Source organism: Anguilla rostrata, chromosome 16, assembly GCF_018555375.3.
Source record: "Anguilla rostrata isolate EN2019 chromosome 16, ASM1855537v3, whole genome shotgun sequence".
In the NCBI taxonomy this organism is placed as follows: domain Eukaryota; kingdom Metazoa; phylum Chordata; class Actinopteri; order Anguilliformes; family Anguillidae; genus Anguilla; species Anguilla rostrata.
Window position 1 is genome coordinate 32,499,766 of NC_057948.1, and position 18,968 is coordinate 32,518,733.

Below are 18,968 nucleotides of genomic sequence, written 5' to 3' on the forward strand. Positions count from 1 at the left end.
TTATAAAACATTAAAAAATATTATTTGCAGCCTACGACATATTTTATACAAGTCTCTCAGTTCATTGAGGTGGGGGCGGGGTGTAACTTGTTTCATTCACAATCAGCGACCTCATAGGAGTTACACAGTTACACAGGTTTTCAGAAGTGTGCCCAGCTTTTCAAAATGGGCCTGTACCATATGTGGCTGAAGGTCACAACTGACTGTTTTTATTTGACTTTATTGTTTAATTCTGTCTCAATGTGTCTAATGTGTTTTATCTATTACGATTATGTTGCGGTCTTACTGTGTACTCTATTGTTTTTACTGTGGATTTTATGGTGTTTTTTATGTCTGGAGCACTGCCCCCAACAAATTTCCCCATGTGGGATAATAAAGTTTATCTGAATCTGAATCTGAATCTGAGATGCAAGGTGAACCTCCTCAGGTACATTTTACGCGGTCTAAAACACACAGCGGTTCTGGGCTGTGCCTTGCCCATTGTCTTCTTGTGAGTCACTAGAGAGCAGATTCAAACAGATGACACAGTTCAGATCAGGTTTTTGGAGATCGGGGTAACACGACACCTTGGCTGTTACTATGAGGAGCATTTTTATGCCACCTATTATGTGACAGAACAGGCATCTTTCTTCCTTTTTGAGATACTGCATTTAGGCAAATGAATAGCTTGGGTATAAGCATGTTGAGAAGAGCAGCATGTATGTATGTATGTATGTGTGTGTGTGCGTGCGTGCGTGCGTGCATATGCATGTGTATGAATGCATGTATGTATGTATGTATGTATGTTTGTATAAACTGAATTTTCTTTCTTCAGTAGTAGCACTGAAGTAGTAACAACACATTGACTGTAGTATGTTAATTTATTTCTGAACGCATTTGCTTGTTTGCATGTATGTGCATTTGAGTGTTTAGTACAGTCTGTAAAAGCTAAGACTTCAGCTGATGTTCTCGGCACCTTCCACCTATTGCAACGGCATTTGAAAATCATAATTTTGAGGTGTGAAGTGGAACCTTAACCATGTTCCTATGGCAGTAAGACAGCCAGCAGCTTCTTTGCTCTGCCCTTCTCTGCGGTGGGCAGAGCTAGGCTGCTGCCAGTGCTGCCCATGCTACCCACCTGTGCTTTAGCTGTCGGCTGCAGTGTATGGGCAGCCACTGGCTCACAAGTGGCTGCCCATACAGAACTGCAATATACTGTAAAATAAACTGAAATAAATATATCACCTATATATTGCAACACTTAATCATATATCGGCAAGTATACTAATCATTGGCACTTTAATATATAGTAATGTTTTACACTTCAGTGAAATATATTTATAGTTTTCACATAGGTCTACATGTTTATAATATATAGCAGTATATACTATTCCGAAAAGAGTGGGGCCTCCTCTACAGACATACTGTAGACAGAGAGAGATCCAGGAGGAGGTACACAACGCTGGTTTGGCATTAATTGAATAAGCTGTGGGAAGTTAATTAGGGAACATCAATATTTCTGATTAGATCTCGTAGGAAAGAGCAGACTTTGGCTGTGTGAATCAATAGCCTCCTACCTGGGGGTGTTTTTTCGGTGGACAGAGTCAGTGATAATGATCACTTTGGGCTGGTGATACCCCAAGAACTCCTGTTTTTAGAATTTCTGATTAGTAAGAAAATCCACACACCCCCTCGACGGCACCAATTCATGGCACGGTCAGGATAACAGTGGGTGTGTGTGTGTGTGGGGCTTCACCTGGCTGCATGAGAACCAGTTTGCACAGGTGTGCAGTCAGCGCCTGTAGGGCAGGTACTCCGCCCAGACTCCGCCTGTATCACAGACAGAATGCTGTGTCACACGTGAGCACCTGGTTCTGCACCTGCAGTATCCTGGCAAAGACGGACCTCCCTGTGACGCACAAAATCCAAAGGCACAGTAGCATAAGAGGTAGCAGACAACATGCGCGCTACTACAGCTCAGCACACCCCAAGGCTGGTAGTTATAGCAACTAGAATTGTTTGAGCACGGGAAAACCAAGAAACGATACCGAACCTGTCTCTTTAAGTCCATCTGCATCATAAGGGAAGTCTAGAATTCTTTACAGGTGAAATGGCAGCACTCTCCAGGAGTATCATCATCAAATCGTCTGCCTCTAATGTCTGGGTTTTTTCTACAATGTCAGAAATTTCAGCAATTTTATGTACTCTTTCATCTGGGTGCAAAGCAGTGTTCTGCAGAATTCAAAATGCAGATAAGCGAATGAGAAAACTATCACAACTTTCAAAGGCTAATACAGAATTTTCCTAAATTAAATGCGCTTTTTTCAGGCCTTCAGACTGAATCCTGGCAACAAACAACCCATGGGAGAAACATGGGAAATAAATCTCACTGAGTACCTTTGGGGTGGCAATGAAATATAGCAATGATTATGGTTTCTATGAATGTTGCCTTGTAAAAAGTAATTGTTGTTCTGGGCTACCCAACCCTGTTCCCGGAGATCTACCTGCAGGTTTTCACTCAAAGTTTAATAAAGCACACCTCATTGAACAGCTAAAAATATTGTAGAGCTGCCAACTAGTAGAGTCAAATGTGCTAAATTGGGTTTGGAGTGAAAACTTACAGGAACAGGGTTGGGCCACCCTGCTCCAGTGTGGTGAAAGAGAGGGAAATAGAAACCAGAGAGGAATAGAAACTGAAGCAGAGAAATAGAAACTTAAGCAGAGAAATAGAAAGTTAAGCCGCACACTGCTCAGCCCCACAGAACAGAGCCTCAGCATGCAGACAAAAGAAGGACAGCACATCGGAGATTAGAAATGACGCGAGGAAGAATCTAATCTGTCTCACCCGAGGAATCTACAGTGAACATTACAGTGACTCATGTCAGGAGGACATGAGAAAGAAGGAAAACACTGGGGTGCAAACTACAGGGGGGGCTTAGGGGGGGGGTCTGACTTCCCAAATGAGACTTGAACACCCCTGAAGGTAGTAAAAACAAAAAGGGGGCTCTAAAATCTTCACATAAACTACACAATTCCAATAGTAAATATGCAAATGCGTTTCCCCAGCGCTCTCTGAAATGAAATGCTACCACAGTTTCACACACCACTGTGCTGAGTCATGCCATTCAAATTCCGAACAGCGCTATATGATGATTGCTGAATGTATGATCATAAAGTACGATTATACACAGAGAGATACCTATATCTACTCTAGACAGGTTCTTCTAGAACACTGTCATAAGTGGACAAACATCTTGCTGTTATCCCCTTATCTCTGTAGCCTCAGCCTTCTCTTCGGTGCAGTGCTTTTTTGGTGAGCTGTTCCACTGTCTGAGCTGCACTAACTGACAATGATTTACAGAGAAATCTACTGTACTGCTTTGCCCACCTGGATCAAACATGCAGATATCAGCCAAGGCAGAGTCCATGTGACCGAGCTCAACCAATAAGCTTCTCGCACTATTATCTAGGGATTACTCAAGTTATGCTGATGTTGTGACTTTGGTGCCAGCTTCATAAACTGCCTTTTTGTTTTGGTGCCTTTAAACATAACACAAACTATTGTACTAGAGCTTAAAGCACGGTACAATGATTTGTTTAAACAAGTCTTTGTTTAAAGAAATCAGGTTTAAAAAATTAAGATGCAAATCAAACCAAATGGAAAAATGGGAAATCTTGGCTAGAGGCCACAGATGACATAAAACAATGACTGGAAAAAGCAGCTTTAGGATCTCCCCCTTCTGAGGACTGTGGGGCACAGGCCTGGAGTCATACTCTATGCTGTGCTACAGAGTCAAGTCACCCCACCTCAGGCCCTAGGCCCTTTGGAGCGTCCTGCTGGAAAAAAAAAGCATGTTTGTGCTTCTCACAGTCCTCACAGGGACCCAAGGGAGAGTGGCCGAATACTCCAAACACTGCCACCTACAGGTAAAGTGCAGAAATACGCTTGCGCCCAGGGACGATACTGTACTAGAGCATAAAGCATGGTCCAATGTGATCTGTTTAAACAAGCCTTTGAAGAAAAGATTAGTGTGTGAACTGAACATAATATGTTCGTGGCTATGAATAACTGTTACAAAATGAGTATTGTACCTTATCGGACGATTGTTTTGTAGTTGTTCCAATGACCTTCAGTATGCACTTATTGTGCGTCGCTTTGGATAAAAGCATTGGCCAAATAAATGTAATGTAATGATCTGTTTCTAGGGAACCACTAAGACAAGCTGACTAATTGGTCTGCAACAGAGAAGGTACTCTAGGAAGTTGGGTTTTTTTTCATCCACATTTATGATGTCACTTCCTAATTTCACCCTTCTTTTTTTTCTTCTGGGCAAGAAGTGGAACCCGCTGCAAATCAGCTGTGCTGAGCTGGGCCCAAATACAGATGTTGCTAGGAGCGGTCAGTGAATCAACGCGCATTCCCGCATTCCAAATGTCATGATTCCGCCTTTTATTGAAGGACAAACAGAAAATGAATAAATAAATTCAACTTCAAACAAAAGGATTCGTACTCTGTATAACAACCGATTCGTTTGTTGTGCGGTTGAAAATTGTTTGCCCTTCTGCTCCCGTGAACACCTGCTCACCTGTCCTAAATCAAAGGGCGCACCACGCCTACAGATCACGTCACCCAATCAGACATCAGATCATCATAATTATCACAATAATAGCAACAACAAACAAAACAACAAAACCTCAACACAGGACATTCCAGCACATGATCAGCATAATTCACAACAGAAAATGTATGACGTCTCAACATAATTATGAATCAATAAGGCAAATCTGCAAAATGGCTTCAACAGATGTTTTTCCTTCTCTGTACAAGCAACTGTATTTTACATATAAATATAGTGCAGCAAATATATGTTTGATATGATTTCAACCCCTCCACTCCAAGGGGTGAGACTTCCCCAGATCTGAATCGCTATATTTAGGGAATACAGTTCTGCTGTTGCTCTCACTGACAGGGCAGGTGCATAACAGGAGCTGCATGAAGCATGCAAAGTAAGATAAACTCTTACCTTAGTGTGTGCAACAGCACTACATCTTAGCCACATAAAGAACATCACTCAATCAGGACTTCAATTATGGAAGCAAGTGCTGTTGAAGTACAATATGGCACTATCAGGAATATATGCCCTGTGGGTTAACTACTGCCCAGCTGAGATTCTTTAAAAAAAATTGTGATGTTATGCTTTACGTGATGATGTTATGCTTGTTAATGCTTTGCTTTTTTACATGCATGGTTGAATGCATATATAACATCTTTAAAAAAAGACTTCCATCGTGTAATTCATTTTTTAATAGCTCTGTCGTGCAGGTCCAGAGGCATAACAGATCCCAGCCCCAACATACGTGATCAGTATTAAATCTACTGAAGCAAAACCGCCAGAGTGCTTGAAATTTTGTTTTAATCAAAGTTAAGATCAATCAAAACCATATTTCTGTCAAGGTAATATATCTGCCGTAACATGTAACTTATTTCATTGTCAATTCAATTTGGCACATTACTATGTGATGCTCTACCTACCAGTTGTGCATGCATATATGCAGCAAAAACATTAGACCTTTTTTTCCATTATTTTATTCCTTAACTGTATGGGCCCCATGAATTATTTATAAATCCACATTGTGTTTTATATGCACTTTCCTTTATATATTGAAAAGATGCGACTGTGGAGTTTGGATAAATCTATTTTGAGGATGGAAGCCAGAGCTGTTTCTCTACCAAGGGTTTGATCAAAGAGGGCCCAATCAAAATTCAGCATGCACACACCAAGAATGTCACAGCAAACTCACAAGAACTTCTGCTCCTTTAACAACTTAGGAAAGAAAACCGTACCAGAAAGGTTAAAAAAAAAACTCACTCTGGTATGACAGGATAGGCACACATGCATGCGTCCAACGTGCACAAGCCACACGTTATGAGATACAGAATGCTCAGCCTATTTCGTCTGCAGTCTGAAAGTAATCATCATGTCGGAAGAGGACTTAAAATTGCCATCCACACAATGGGCAGAGTAGAATAGCCCCATTTCTCTTAACAGTGGTAGTCAGTGGTGTAAGCACATCCACACTATACCATGTATTCAAAAACCTCCAATATTCCCAGTCACTTAAGCACCAATAATGAAAAACCAAACAGCTATTGCGCATTAAATTAGAAGAAAACTGAAATGGGCACGTCTATTAAATCATTGGGTAGGATTCAGAAACTAAAAGGATGAAACTGCCCTGCCCAAGGGTTTACAAAGAGTTTCTGTCAATCACCTGACTTCAATTTTGAAAACTCTATGGTGCATCTCTCACACAAGACCTGTGGCATTTTAATCTTTCCTTTGTTTTCACCCACTGCATTATTAATCTCACTCTCCTCCTGTGCTGACCACGTACTTACAGCACACACGCCAACTTCCTGTCTGATCCTGTGATGTTCCAGTGACTGCTTGTCTGTGTGGAGTGACGGGCACATCTGGTGCGGGGATCTGATTTGTTTGCATGCAAAGCTGAGCTGCTTATCTTTGTGCTGATGACAAGGAAAGGAAGGGGAGTTCAGCCTGCAGCCTCAAACGACAATCATCACCGACAGCAAAACAGCAACAAAGAAAATGTAAAGAAAAAAAAAGACTGAAGCTTCACTTAGGACATGCCTCAGCCATTACACAGAAAGGAAATCTGTTCAACAGAAAAAAACACCACATGAGCCCAATTATGATCACATAGCAAAGAAATTTCATTTAAACAATTATTTGTACAAAGATAATAAATAATGGAATTACGTTTAGAGGAACCTTTAAAATGTAGAAAAACAATCTTACCGAATGTAAATTCATAATGCAATGAAAAATACAGATAGTATTTTTGGGTTAATGTTTCACTCAATTGTTTTCAGATGTTTTAATAGGATTATTAACAGGAATGTCCTTAACATTTTTGAACATTTATATCAACGTTAACAAAAGTTATGTTTTCATCAAATAAGTAAATAAAGATTGTTCAAAATCATTTAAATTGTAGCTTCATTAGACTGGCATCTACATCTAACAATAAGCAGACATAAGCAATGCTGTGCATGAATTTAAAAAAAAAATGAAATAATTTCAGAGAGGAACTGACTCCTGACAGAATCCAGAGAACAATGTCCAAAAAGACAAACAAGAATATTGATTTATTGCTTCTCTGTGGCACTGAATACAATCAAGGTAATAGAGAACAAAACAGTTTTGGTACCTGCCTTAAAATCTATTTAAAAGATAAATATATTAACACAAAATCTCAGTGTCTCAGTTGTGCCCAAAAATGTCAATACAAAGCCAAGATAAATACAGTAAAAGAAACCAAGACTCGAGCTGCTTGGTCACACTCATACATACGCACAGGAAACCTTACCTCACAAATCAATATTTATTTATCACTGTATTGAACAGTTAAAAAATAGGAACACAGAGCATATCTATTTAAAACATCTCAGATATGAATAAACATCTAGGCTTCGGATTAATGAATAAAACATTTCAGAGGACACATATGGCTTTCAAACATGACAGCCAATACTGACGTGTGATTCAAAAGCACTATCCCATGATCCACTGCACTTTGTACCAGAACAGTGGTAACCAACCCTGTTCCTGTAGATCTACCATCCTGTGGGTTTTCATACTTTGGCACACCTGACTCTGCTAATTAGCAGCTCAACAAGATCACTAGCTGTTGAATGTGGTGCATTTTGTTAGGGTTGGAATGAAAACCTACAGGATGGTAGAGCTCCAGGAACAGGGTTGGCTACCACTGTACTAGAGTTTCAGTTCAATTTGGTGTTCTACCAATTTTTTCTTTGTAGAACATGTGCTACTGAATATGTGGCCGTGGTTTCAAGATGAGTTTTCCCGTCTGCAAAAAAAAAACAGAAGGAAAAACAGAATATAAATGCAAAAAAAGACACGTCATTACTATAAACAGTACAGTTCCTGTGTGTACTTATGATAAGTTTTAAGTCTTTCACAGCATTTATGTGACATAATTTAAGCATTTAATTAGATCACTTATAAAAAAAGAGAAAACATATCTTCACTTTAATCATAGTGAGAAAAAAACATCCAAAATAGGTAGATTTAGAACAATGTAAAAAAATATTTAAAATCGACAAGTTTAATTTGGACCAGAATGTTTTTTTTAAACTGGCCATTCTAAATGATCAGAATTTATTTTATTGCAGGGATAACATTTATAAGCACCCAGGCCTTAATTCACTGCTTCCTGAAGGCAACTCACAAGCCCCTGGCAAACTAACCTACAAATACCAGTGCTCAGCCATTCCAGACATTCATGCAAATGTATTACAGAACAGGGGACAACTTACGTCATCACAGGACATGTTATATTCTGCTAGTACTGTCCGGCAACGGGCTGCAATTCTGAGCAGTGAGAGTTAAAAATAAAAACCACAAAAAGTGAACGTAATTCAACCAGCTGAATTAACTATTTTTTATTTTTGTAAATACATATAAATAATGAATGATTTAAGACTAATGTACCCAAGGGTAATAAGTTGCATTACTGTTAACCTGCAATTTTATACCAAAACAACAAGCCTATGAAATGGTGTTTTAAAAAGCAATTAATGATTTCTTCTTCCTTTTTCCTAAATTACATACATTTCATCCAGTCAAGAATCTTCCTCTTTGAGATTCTTGACTGGATGAAACGTATTTCATTTAATTCAGCTGTCAATCTTTAGACATTCCCATGCAATAGAAAGGCAGGGGTCAAAAGACCATTTAAAAGGATGATGCTGACAACGGTTTATGCCAAAGTATCAAACATTATTACAATCTGAAATTAAAATAATTAAAAGGCTAAAAGTGCTTGCTTTGCTCTTTTATTTCTGTAACATAATGCAGGTGTCTGTATAATTTTGATTTATAAAAAGGATACATTGATGGGGCCACAACTCTTTTATGAATCCCAGCAAAGAACAAACCAATCAGTGTGATGCAGCTTATGGTAAAAAACGGGTGATTCCACAAGGAAGAGAAGAACGACACCTGCCAAGAAAAAAAAAAACTGTATTATTAGAACATAAGAGAAATTATTAATGATGGTGTAATATAAATCAAAGCGTACAGCAGTAACTATAGGTTCATTAAATCTCTCACCCTGACCTTCTGAGTGTCTGGGTCTATTAACCAGTTCCAAGCGCCAGTTGCAGTACAGACAGACACAACGATCAGAATCACTGTGGAAAGGAGGAGACACAGACGTTAGGGCAGGTCAGGAGACCGAGTTATGCTCCTCACAGGTCTAATAATGGCATCTAGTTAAATCTACTGCTCTGAGTCACATAGATATACATGACACAACACACACAACAAATAAAACCACAGCCTAAATTTTGCTTTGCAAAGACTCACTTCGCCACCGGCCAGTCGCAGGCTGCAAACAGGACACATACTCCGTCAATCTTCTTTCAAAGGCCTTCAGATCTATGCGAACAAACGGCACGTTATATCACCACGGTACTTTCAGCACGCCTGTGCAGCACGTCACCAAGCTTACACATGGCTGTTACAGAGGTCCTAAATGATAATTTTGTACTGGTATGGTAGGCATTCAGTTATGTTCAAAATTAATTTGAATCATTGGAATTATGCTGCGTTCACATGGACCATGGTAAACGGCAGAACTGAACTGTTGGGACAGTACGGGGAGCGGGGGGGAAAAAGGCAGGACTTCACAACAGTTCAGAATATACACGGCAAATAAAATATATGTTGCTATACTGATTGTAAGGCCATTTCCAACATGGAAAAGAAAAAAGAAAGATTGCAATTGGTATAGACTAGCTCTACATCAATGGTAGGATAAAGGCAGCAAAATTAATTTCAGATTTTTAAATTGTAAGACATGTTAAGAAAAGAAAATAAGAGTACAAATAGGCTCCTGTTTATAATAGCCACAAAGAGCCAAAATGATGTACTTGTATACACGTTTTAAAAAATGAAAGTGCACACCAGCATGTGCATATACATTCTCAGCCCCTCTGACTTGTGTGTCCCAGAGGCATTCCACTCTATAACCTCCTCTAGACCGTTCTGGAGACCGAGTATGCAGTATGCGCAACTGAACTGAACTGCGAGCACCAAAAATAGGTGTGACCCATGCGGTGCCCCCTCCTGAATGCACAAGGTGCTTCGGTGTGTGTCAGGTCAAGATGTTTCTGCATGTTCAGTGAATGAGTTAAAGGGGGGCATGGGTCATTCAACTTCTTGTAAGGAATGCCTAACTATACAGTTCTGAGCATTTCTACGTGCTGGTCATTAGCTTGTTGTTTTCTGTTAGAGACTGTAGACACTGCACAGCTATTATTACTATTATAATCAGCATCATCAGACTGAACGGGAAAAGTGTCCTACTGAGATAAGCTCGTGGGAAATACATGTATAGGACTTTACGGCCACCTTACGACAGATCAGTGTTAGCTAGTTCGTTATCCAATCCAGTTGTCTGTATGCAAACTGCCAAGCTAGCTAGCTGACGTATTAGGTTCGCCAACTGGTGTTACCTCCAAATAAATAACGTGCGCTAAAACGCCAGCTAAGCATCCGACTCTTTGGGAACTAGTTACATATATTACTTAACTAGTTGACCATCATTAGATAATATTATCATTAGACATAATTCATTTCAAAAATCACTGAATGAACACAGATAGCCAGCTAAGCAGGAATATTTTGATCTTTACAAATCCTTGCTACTAGAGTTTAGCTAGCTATCGCCAGCTACCTCCAAGAGCAATCCTGGTATGGTTGCCCTGGAGGCTTTAAATTATGTCCATTTTCGAAACGTTTTCTTAACGTTCTCCAGAACGATCTAAAAACTTCATTACACCGTAACACACAAACAACGAACCAAACAAGGTTGTAGTGATAATGCGACTACCTTCTGCCTGTTCCAGGGAATTCATCGTTCCTACTTTTCAAGTGTCTAGCTAGCTCCCTAGGTCGGATCCACAGCTCCGGTGCTTACAAGAAATCCTCACTGTTGATTGGTCGATTCTGAAACCTTGAGTTTTTATTGGTTAAAAACATGACCTTCAGTGCCAACAAAAAGAAGTACATCCGGTGGCCGTGTTTCTCCGATTTCTACTACAAAGTCCAATGAACTTCAGTGATAAAATCCAATCATTTCGATATTGACATGGCTGTCTCAAGAAAAAATTAAAAGTTAAACAGTTTGCTTGTCATAACAATGGTATGTGCGTTATAGCTTTCTTCTTGATCACAAGCATCAGTTTAGCCAGCTGACATTGTGATGATGATGATGATGATGATGATTATTATTATTATTATTATTATTATTATTATTATTATGCTGTTGTAGCTGGTTTGGGTGTTACTGCTGCTGTTACTATTATGCTGAACTAATTTAATTCATGATTCATTATAACATATAAAATACATTATTATTTATTGGCTTGGAATCTGAATTGAACTGAAGGTAATTTACCACAGATAATAATATCATTTTTATTTGAGACAAAGGGGGCCTTGAGGACTGAAACACAGAGCTGATATCACCAAGCCTTGTTTAAACATGACACCAAAGACACAGGGGTCTCTCTGGGAGTCCCATTGACTTTGGTTCAACAGCCACTCTTATTATAGTTTATATAAGGAAATCTATTTTCTGTTGACTTGATGTGTATCTGATGAGTGATCTCCCTTGATGGCACTGATTGATTATCTTGAAAGGTTCAAATGTAAAATGAACCTTCAGTTTATGGACTTAAAAAGCTAACGGCTATCAGCAGCCCTCGGCAACTACAAGTCTAATTGAAGCTAACATTACGTAACTTGGGTTACTCTTTTCCAGAATAATACCTGGTAATAGTCTGGTCGTCTGTAATTTCTGAATTAAAATAGGCATCCCTCCAGCCATTTGATAATAGAAAGCACTGTGATTGGATCAGTCAGGTCATGGCAGTAGGTGGCGGCACTGCGCTGTTTTTGTTTTTGGAAATAACCTGTGCTTTTTCTATTCTAAAAATACACATTCGAAACACTGTTATTCTTCCATAATAGCTTTAGAATACTGTGCCCGCTGTGTACAGTACAAAGACTACATGACACGATATGGTACAGGACCACTGAACTGTGCAGTACTAATAAATCTGGCAGACATCCAGCCTTGTCTGCTCTACACTCCAGTACAGTAGGTGGTGGTATTCAGCTAAAGAGGGTGAATTTAGTTCATGATATATCCGCCAAATAAGAAAAAAATATCTCGTGCCGAGTTCCAAGATGGACGCATACATGTAGCTGTCTAACTGTTTTTAACGAACCACATTTAATTTTTAAGTTATTGAAAATGGCGAATGAGAATGCGGCGAAACTTTCCAAAAATCTCCTGCGCATGAAGGTACCCCTGTAATGAAGTCTGTGGCACTGTTTCATAACGTTTATTTGTATGCTTCGTGTACAGTTTAGCAGGGTTTTTTTTTTAAGCTATCCAGTTTACCCTGTGTTGGCAACTAACCTAATCGTAAGCCACTAATGTAACTAAACCGCTACTGTCTTCTTTTCATTGTCCCGTTATGGTAATTATTGATATCTAATTTGTTCGCTTAGTGAAGGAATTTCGGATAACTTCGCCCCCTGTATCTTTGCAGTTCATGCAGCGTGGTCTCGATGCTGAGGTTAAGAAGCAGTTAGAAGAGGAGGAGAAAAAGATAATCAGTGACGAGCACTGGTATCTCGACCTGCCAGAACTTCAAGCTAAAGAGTATGTCGGTTATTACGTATAGGAATGGGGACGTAGGGATTTGGGTCCAGTCTATCGTGCTGGCCCGTTATTTAGGTAATGCTGTCCTGTGTGTCTCTTAATTACATTTAAAGGCGGGTGATGTTAGTTCACCTCATGGGTTTACAGAATTGCTGACGCTGATATTCTCGATGCCATTATCTTGGCAGGAACTTTATAATTGAAGAAAGAAGCTTTGTGCCATGTGAAGATTTGGTGTATGGTAGAATGTCATTCAAGGGTTTCAATCCTGAAGTTGAGGTAATGTGTGTCATGTAGTGTATTCTTTTTATGCAAAGTAAAAGGCAACTAGCTGTATTTCATTGCACTTATTCTGTCTGCAGTCATTTGGTATCCTTATTGTTTTATAACAGGTTTTTGAAAACTGGTTGTCATTTGCTGCCATTCTGAAAATGATGCTTAAAAACTTATAAGTAATATCATAAACTGTGACTAAATATTCCACAGCAACGGGGCTTTTACATATTAATCTAACATATGGTGCCTCTTGTTCTATGTCATGAAGGACTTTGTTGAACATCATTAGTTTGTATTGCTCTGTCATTGGTCTGTATTCTATTGAGGATGAATTCATTTTTGCATTGGATACAGAAACTGATGGCACTGATGAACACCCAGAACCAGGATGAGGAGGAAGAGGATGAGGAAGATCTCTCTAGAATGGAAACAGATGTAACAGATGAAGAGATGGCAAGAAGGTGGGAGATCTAAGCTAATTTGAGATTTACTACAGTAGAGGTCCTGGCCAGAGACTCTTCAAGATGAGATTAATTGCATTGTACTGATATGCATTTTAATGCACTTTCTCCATTTAATGGTAGAATGTGGCTGCAAAGATTTGCCAGTTTGCTTGTATTTCTGTGTTAAAGTACTTTGCTTTTTTGTTGCATTGCAGATATGAGAGCTTAGTGGGGAGCATGAAAAGAAAATTTGCAACAAAACGGGAGAGATCACAAATGCAGGATGAAGATGGAAAAAGGATGATTGAAGCAAAAGTAAAAAAAGTGTTCTTAAAGCCACAGGATTAGGAACGTACGTGTGTGTGTGTGTGTGTGTGTGTGTTCTCCTTTAGATTTAATGGTTTTCTACTATTTTATGTTTAACGAAAGCAAATCACAAATATTTAATTTTGGACTGGAGGCTCTGAAGGTCAGCCAAGAACTTTGGTTTGTGTTTGCGTTATCCTTCCGTCTGTGTACCTGGAGACATCATTTGGAACATTGTCCTGATGAAATGCCACTTTTTCTACCAAGCTTGGACTTTAACTTTAACTTTGGACTTTAAGCGGGGGGATCCGGGATTGTATCCAAAATGTGCTGGTATACTTTGAAACCGATCTTCAGCTTGAGTCTGACACAAGAACCGGAACATTTAAAATGTCCCCAAAGCAAAAATAATCTACTCTAATTGAGTTTAGGAGGTCGGAGCTTCACTTTTCTTCATTAAACACGTTGCTGATGATCCTTTTTTTGTTGTTTTTATTTTCCATCCAACCAAAAAAAGTTTCAATTTTTTTTTTTTACTCTCTTATGTTGTACCTTTTGAAGAGGCTTCCCCTTCCTGTCACTATGATGAAGGACATGCTGCCAAGGTGGAGTGCCAGTGTTTGAGATATTGCTTTCTGGTTTAACTGATGCTGTCCATTGTCCTGTACTTGTGTTTGAGTTAGCCTTCCAAAACTACTTTTATACGGTATGCTGTGATAAAATGCTTTGCTGCTTTCTCTTCCAGACAAGGAAATAATAATAAATAATAATAAACTCTGAACTACTTGTATACCACAGTGAGAAGTCCACTTCAGCCTCACTTGATTTGTGTGCTATTGTGTGCTATTGTCGTCATAGAGATTGTACTGATCAGTGACTTTTTCAGTCTGCTGTCTGACTTTAACCATGCTAAAGAATCATAATAATAATGCATCACTCAGTGTGGAATGGTAGCATATATAGCATTTTCTGATTTCAGTCAGGGAAATGAAATGGCGTTTATCTGTTTAATAGGGTGGTAGAGATTCTACAATTGTTTAGATGAAATTATCCATGTATGTAGACCAGTGAGATACAACTGAATCAATTTTCATCTCAACTCTGAGGTGCAAACTCTGTTCCTGGAGGGCCACAGTATCGCCTGCTTTTCGGTGTGTTAACTTTCAGCACAAGTGATTAATTTTAGCCATTGATTGACTGAAGGGAGCACACACCTTGTACTCTAGGCCTTAATTGGCTAGTTTTAACTGAAAGGAAACCACAACCACGCATTTTGGAACAAATACTTTATAGACAGTGTGACACTCGATGTGTGTGTCTCTTGTGTCTCAGAACGACAGATTATGAAGTTAATATCTCACGGACCTAAAATGTAAATTATATTAAGTATGTTCGTGTACACTTGTTGCACCAAACATATCCACGAAGATTTGTACATTTGAAACAAAACTGACCATTTATTGTTTGATTAAGGCACATATGCATTACATTTGTAAATAAGTAAAGGCTTAGTAAATCACAATATATATGATGATACTGATCCATCTTAAAATGAACTATATGAAGTATAGTGAATGAATTAATGCCAGGAGATTATAACCTATGAATACATTAGAAATTATAAACCCATTCTAAACCACTCCATGCCCACCCTCACCCCTTCATGTCCTTTCCTTGGTACAATGTAGCTTGTGCCCCTGTCCACAAATCACAATGGAGGCTATCTTAGTACATCTCATACAATGCTCTGTGTATGAAGTGTTCGTGTGGATGGTTAGACTTGCATTAAAATAAGAGTCATTATGTAAGAGTATGGGCAAATATTGCTGCAACCTGATGTGGTTATTTGGGCTAAAGGGTGTAGCTGGTTTTCAGAATTTTGGGAGTATGTTTACTCTTTAATGTCAAGGAAAATTCTTCCTTTAATACTTTTTCTATTTCATCATCAGCTATATCCTTCATATCAAGCAGATCAACCCCATCCTGGTAGTTGTAGGTGACCTCACTATATGTCCAGCCAATGAGTGCCTTAAATCCAGTGGGTGTCTGCAGGGAGCAGATAGTTTTGTTTGTGAATAGAGACTCTGGTGAGGTCTGAAGGAATTGAGCGGTTTCTTGGAAGTGGTCAATGCTCCGTGGTGTTAGAGTGAAGGAGTATAATTGCCTAGTTAAGCTTTTGTTTACAAGACTTGAATTGGCAAAGCTCACATTTGGAATGAAGGGCTTTCTTCCTGTTTTCTCCAAGACCCACACACCATTATTCTCCACAAGGCGGAAGACACCAGCGAGCTGTGGTTGATCTTTTCCTGAGACAAGTTCAAGAGGGTGGCGTATTTGACGAGACACCCCAAAGCTCACGTCTGCTATGTATGAATTTCCATCGATTACGACCTTGCTGATGATATGAGACTCCAATGAGCTAAATTCATTTTTTAATCTGTTGAACACTCTTGACCCCAGTGTTGTGTAGGTGTAGCCCATCTCTTTCAGTACCCAGGCAAAGAGCTGGTTGTTTTCGAAACACCAACCCCCTCGATTATTCTTCACAATCTTGGTGTAGACGGACTCCAGGTCCATGGTAATCCGCTCTCCACAGTGAATGCTGAGGTTTTCAAATGGGATTGAGAGGACATGTTGCATGTGGACATTTTTTAGGGTTTCCAGATCTGCTTTGTCAGAAGGACCATTGAAACCAATCCTCTCAAAGTAGTCCTCCAGATTCATGTTGCCCTGCTAAAAAATAATTCTTTTACAGTTTGACATTATAAAATCTACACATAAGAACTGTGAAATCAGGATGTGCAATATTTCACAGGATTGGGAATAATTTAATAAAGTTTTGTAAAAAGTTTAAAAATACATAAACAAATAGGTTGTGTGGCTAAATGGTTTATTTCAAATCAATTTAAGATTAGATTGAATGAGATCGTTTATATTACATTGTATTCCAAGGTTTTCAAATACTTCTAATACTAATTATTTTGGTAATATCAAATGATTACATCAAGATGTTTTACAGTGCCCTCTAAAAGTATTTTAACATTAGAGTGAAATTTTGCAATATACTTAAGGTATTTAGATTTGAGATCAAAAGATGAATATGAGACAAATCAGCACCAACAATCAACGGTATTTCATGCGTATATGTTTTACCATTGTACAGAAACAGCTGTTTTTGCGTTGACTACACCATTCTCAGCTGTGCAAAATTAAGTTCATGTATTACTGACAGGTTTTAACTGTTGCTCACGTGTTTCGTTTTTGCCCGGATTGTTCACACAGAAAAGAGCAGTGAGTGTGTAGTCTTGGTTTTAGCCTTTGTTTTAATCTGTGGAGACTGCATTTGGAGTCAGAGGCATACACCATGAATACCACAGAACTAACCAGAGGGTAGTAACGAGTTACAAGTACGCCGCTGCATTTACCTAAGTAGACTTTTGAGGGATTTGTACTTTTCTCAGTATTTTCTATAGACAATACTTTAACTTTTACTCAAGCAGATTTTGAAGGAAAAACTTTTTTTCCCCCCCTCCAATACATTTTTCAGTTCTGTCCTGTTACACTGTCTCTCTCTCGTCCGTACAGTGTTTCAGCTGTGGAGGATGCACTATCTGGAGTGCGCTGATTTGCATAGCAAAACAGGGAACACTGCTGTTAACCATTCTGAATACATTAGAAGATTGCATAAGTTCTTTTGTTCGGGTAATCTTGATAAGGCTCTGCTATTAGTGTATTTATGCCTTTTGTTTCGTACCACTAAAATATATTTGTCCAATACTTGCTCTCGTGCAGTTTAAAAATTTTTTTTTTAAAACACTACCAAGCTCTGGTGTTGTTTCTCAGTGGAACATACAGTATATACCGTATTTAATTTCAGTTAAAGGATTCCAAGTAAACATGCATCCATTGAGCAAGTTGTGGAAAATAACCATTTTGTTCGGTACATCAAAAAGCGATGCGTTGTTTATTGGCGGGACAAAATATCGCACGGAAGGGATACTTAACCATACACTGGACATTTAATTGCTTGTACCATTGTGCGGTAATTCCTTCGGTTCAGATGCGAACCAGGGTTTGACCATTCCAATTATTCCACAGGTTTTACCTGCGAATGCCCGCTGTACAATAATTAGACTTTTGTCTACATTGTCGCCTCATAGTTTTGGGCTAGTTTTCAACGGCTTGGGTTAGCCTTGTCTTGAGAAGTCTGCCAACACTGTAGGTCAGTGCTGCAAATTGAAACAAAATTACTTCAGGCCTAACGTTAATTTCGCTGAATACATTTTAACATTCACTTTCGTTTTCACTTCCGAGGTGTTTACATAAACTAGTTGATGTCAAATTAATCTGTATTTTGAAATGTGCCATACACACCGTACTGATGCTACTGACATGGAGAAAAAAGTAAAACCAAGAACCTCGAAAATGAAGCAGCGGCGTAAAATAGCCTACTATCCGAACCGATAGGAATTACGGAAAAAAGCTACCGCGAAAATAAAACCCGGGTTGAAAAAAAAAAGAAAAGAATCATTTATATAGCAAAAATAAGAAATTCCATTCTACCGTTTTGCTTTTGCAGAACACTGTAAGACAAGCATTCTGACAGTTTTGTACAGTTATGCAAACTTACCAGTGGGACACTCACAAGTTCCAAAAATGTGTTGTAACAGATATGAGATACGATACGTTCAAGCGAATATGAGACTATGACCTTGAGGGTGGAGCTGGTGTCTAGTTTTAACTGTTACTGTCAACCTTGGGTCACAGCATGAGAGAACTGCAAGACCTAAATGAAGAAAATATATTACCTGCCACCAAAATTAACTACCTTTACACACACAAGCACGTTTCACGCATTAATTCAGAAGGAAAGGATCGTTTCAACTGGAGATAGCCTACTGCATATTTGAATATATTTGTTAAACCCAGGATGTGGTTCAAGTTTATTTGGGGTTTCTGTTAAATCATAGCTATTTTGGGCTAATTAAACAGTAGACTAAAGCATGTAGGCTATGGCAAATTGTCGTCCAGAGATTTAAACCAGTTTGAGCACGACGATATTATATCTTATTTGAATTGAAACTGCTGTCCCCAGTCTTTGTTAGATTTGGAGGCCTATAGATTTATAGGCCTCTGGATTATTTTCCTTTCACAACTAGGCTACTTCAGAAAAAATTGAGT

General features: G+C 38.9%; 3 protein-coding genes across 3 annotated transcripts; 1 reads left to right on the plus strand and 2 right to left on the minus strand.

Moving 5' to 3' along the window:
• Nucleotides 1-7,123: 7,123 nt before the first annotated feature.
• Nucleotides 7,124-11,071, minus strand: cnep1r1 (CTD nuclear envelope phosphatase 1 regulatory subunit 1). The gene is made up of 6 exons (XM_064312937.1): nt 10,921-11,071; nt 9,393-9,464; nt 9,144-9,217; nt 8,917-9,026; nt 8,342-8,396; nt 7,124-7,872 (listed from the first exon to the last, which is right to left on the minus strand). The coding sequence occupies exons 1-6, from the start codon at nt 10,943-10,945 to the stop codon at nt 7,831-7,833; spliced, it is 378 nt and encodes a 125-aa protein (XP_064169007.1). The 5' UTR covers nt 10,946-11,071; the 3' UTR covers nt 7,124-7,830.
• Nucleotides 11,072-12,239: 1,168 nt separating this feature from the next.
• Nucleotides 12,240-14,584, plus strand: mphosph6 (M-phase phosphoprotein 6). The gene is made up of 5 exons (XM_064313398.1): nt 12,240-12,399; nt 12,650-12,762; nt 12,951-13,041; nt 13,393-13,499; nt 13,697-14,584. The coding sequence occupies exons 1-5, from the start codon at nt 12,349-12,351 to the stop codon at nt 13,827-13,829; spliced, it is 495 nt and encodes a 164-aa protein (XP_064169468.1). The 5' UTR covers nt 12,240-12,348; the 3' UTR covers nt 13,830-14,584.
• A 506-nt stretch (nt 14,585-15,090) lies between these two features.
• On the minus strand, nt 15,091-18,683 carry LOC135242350 (arylamine N-acetyltransferase, pineal gland isozyme NAT-10-like). Its single transcript, XM_064313395.1, has 2 exons — nt 18,418-18,683; nt 15,091-16,520 (listed from the first exon to the last, which is right to left on the minus strand). The coding sequence occupies exon 2, from the start codon at nt 16,509-16,511 to the stop codon at nt 15,639-15,641; it is 873 nt and encodes a 290-aa protein (XP_064169465.1). The 5' UTR covers nt 16,512-16,520; nt 18,418-18,683; the 3' UTR covers nt 15,091-15,638.
• Between the last annotated feature and the right edge of the window lie 285 nt (nt 18,684-18,968).

Coding starts and splice junctions, on each gene's coding strand:
- mphosph6 (XM_064313398.1), top strand. CDS start 12,349: ATGGCGAATGAGAATGCGGCGAAACTTTCCAAAAATCTCCTGCGCATG. Junction 12,400..12,649: donor AAAATCTCCTGCGCATGAAG/GTACCCCTGTAA, acceptor GTATCTTTGCAG/TTCATGCAGCGTGGTCTCGA. Junction 13,042..13,392: donor GTTTCAATCCTGAAGTTGAG/GTAATGTGTGTC, acceptor CATTGGATACAG/AAACTGATGGCACTGATGAA.
- LOC135242350 (XM_064313395.1), bottom strand. CDS start 16,511: ATGAATCTGGAGGACTACTTTGAGAGGATTGGTTTCAATGGTCCTTCT.
- cnep1r1 (XM_064312937.1), bottom strand. CDS start 10,945: ATGAATTCCCTGGAACAGGCAGAAG. Junction 9,218..9,392: donor TGCGACTGGCCGGTGGCGAA/GTGAGTCTTTGC, acceptor TCCTTTCCACAG/TGATTCTGATCGTTGTGTCT. Junction 8,397..8,916: donor AGAGTTGTGGCCCCATCAAT/GTATCCTTTTTA, acceptor CTCACTGCTCAG/AATTGCAGCCCGTTGCCGGA.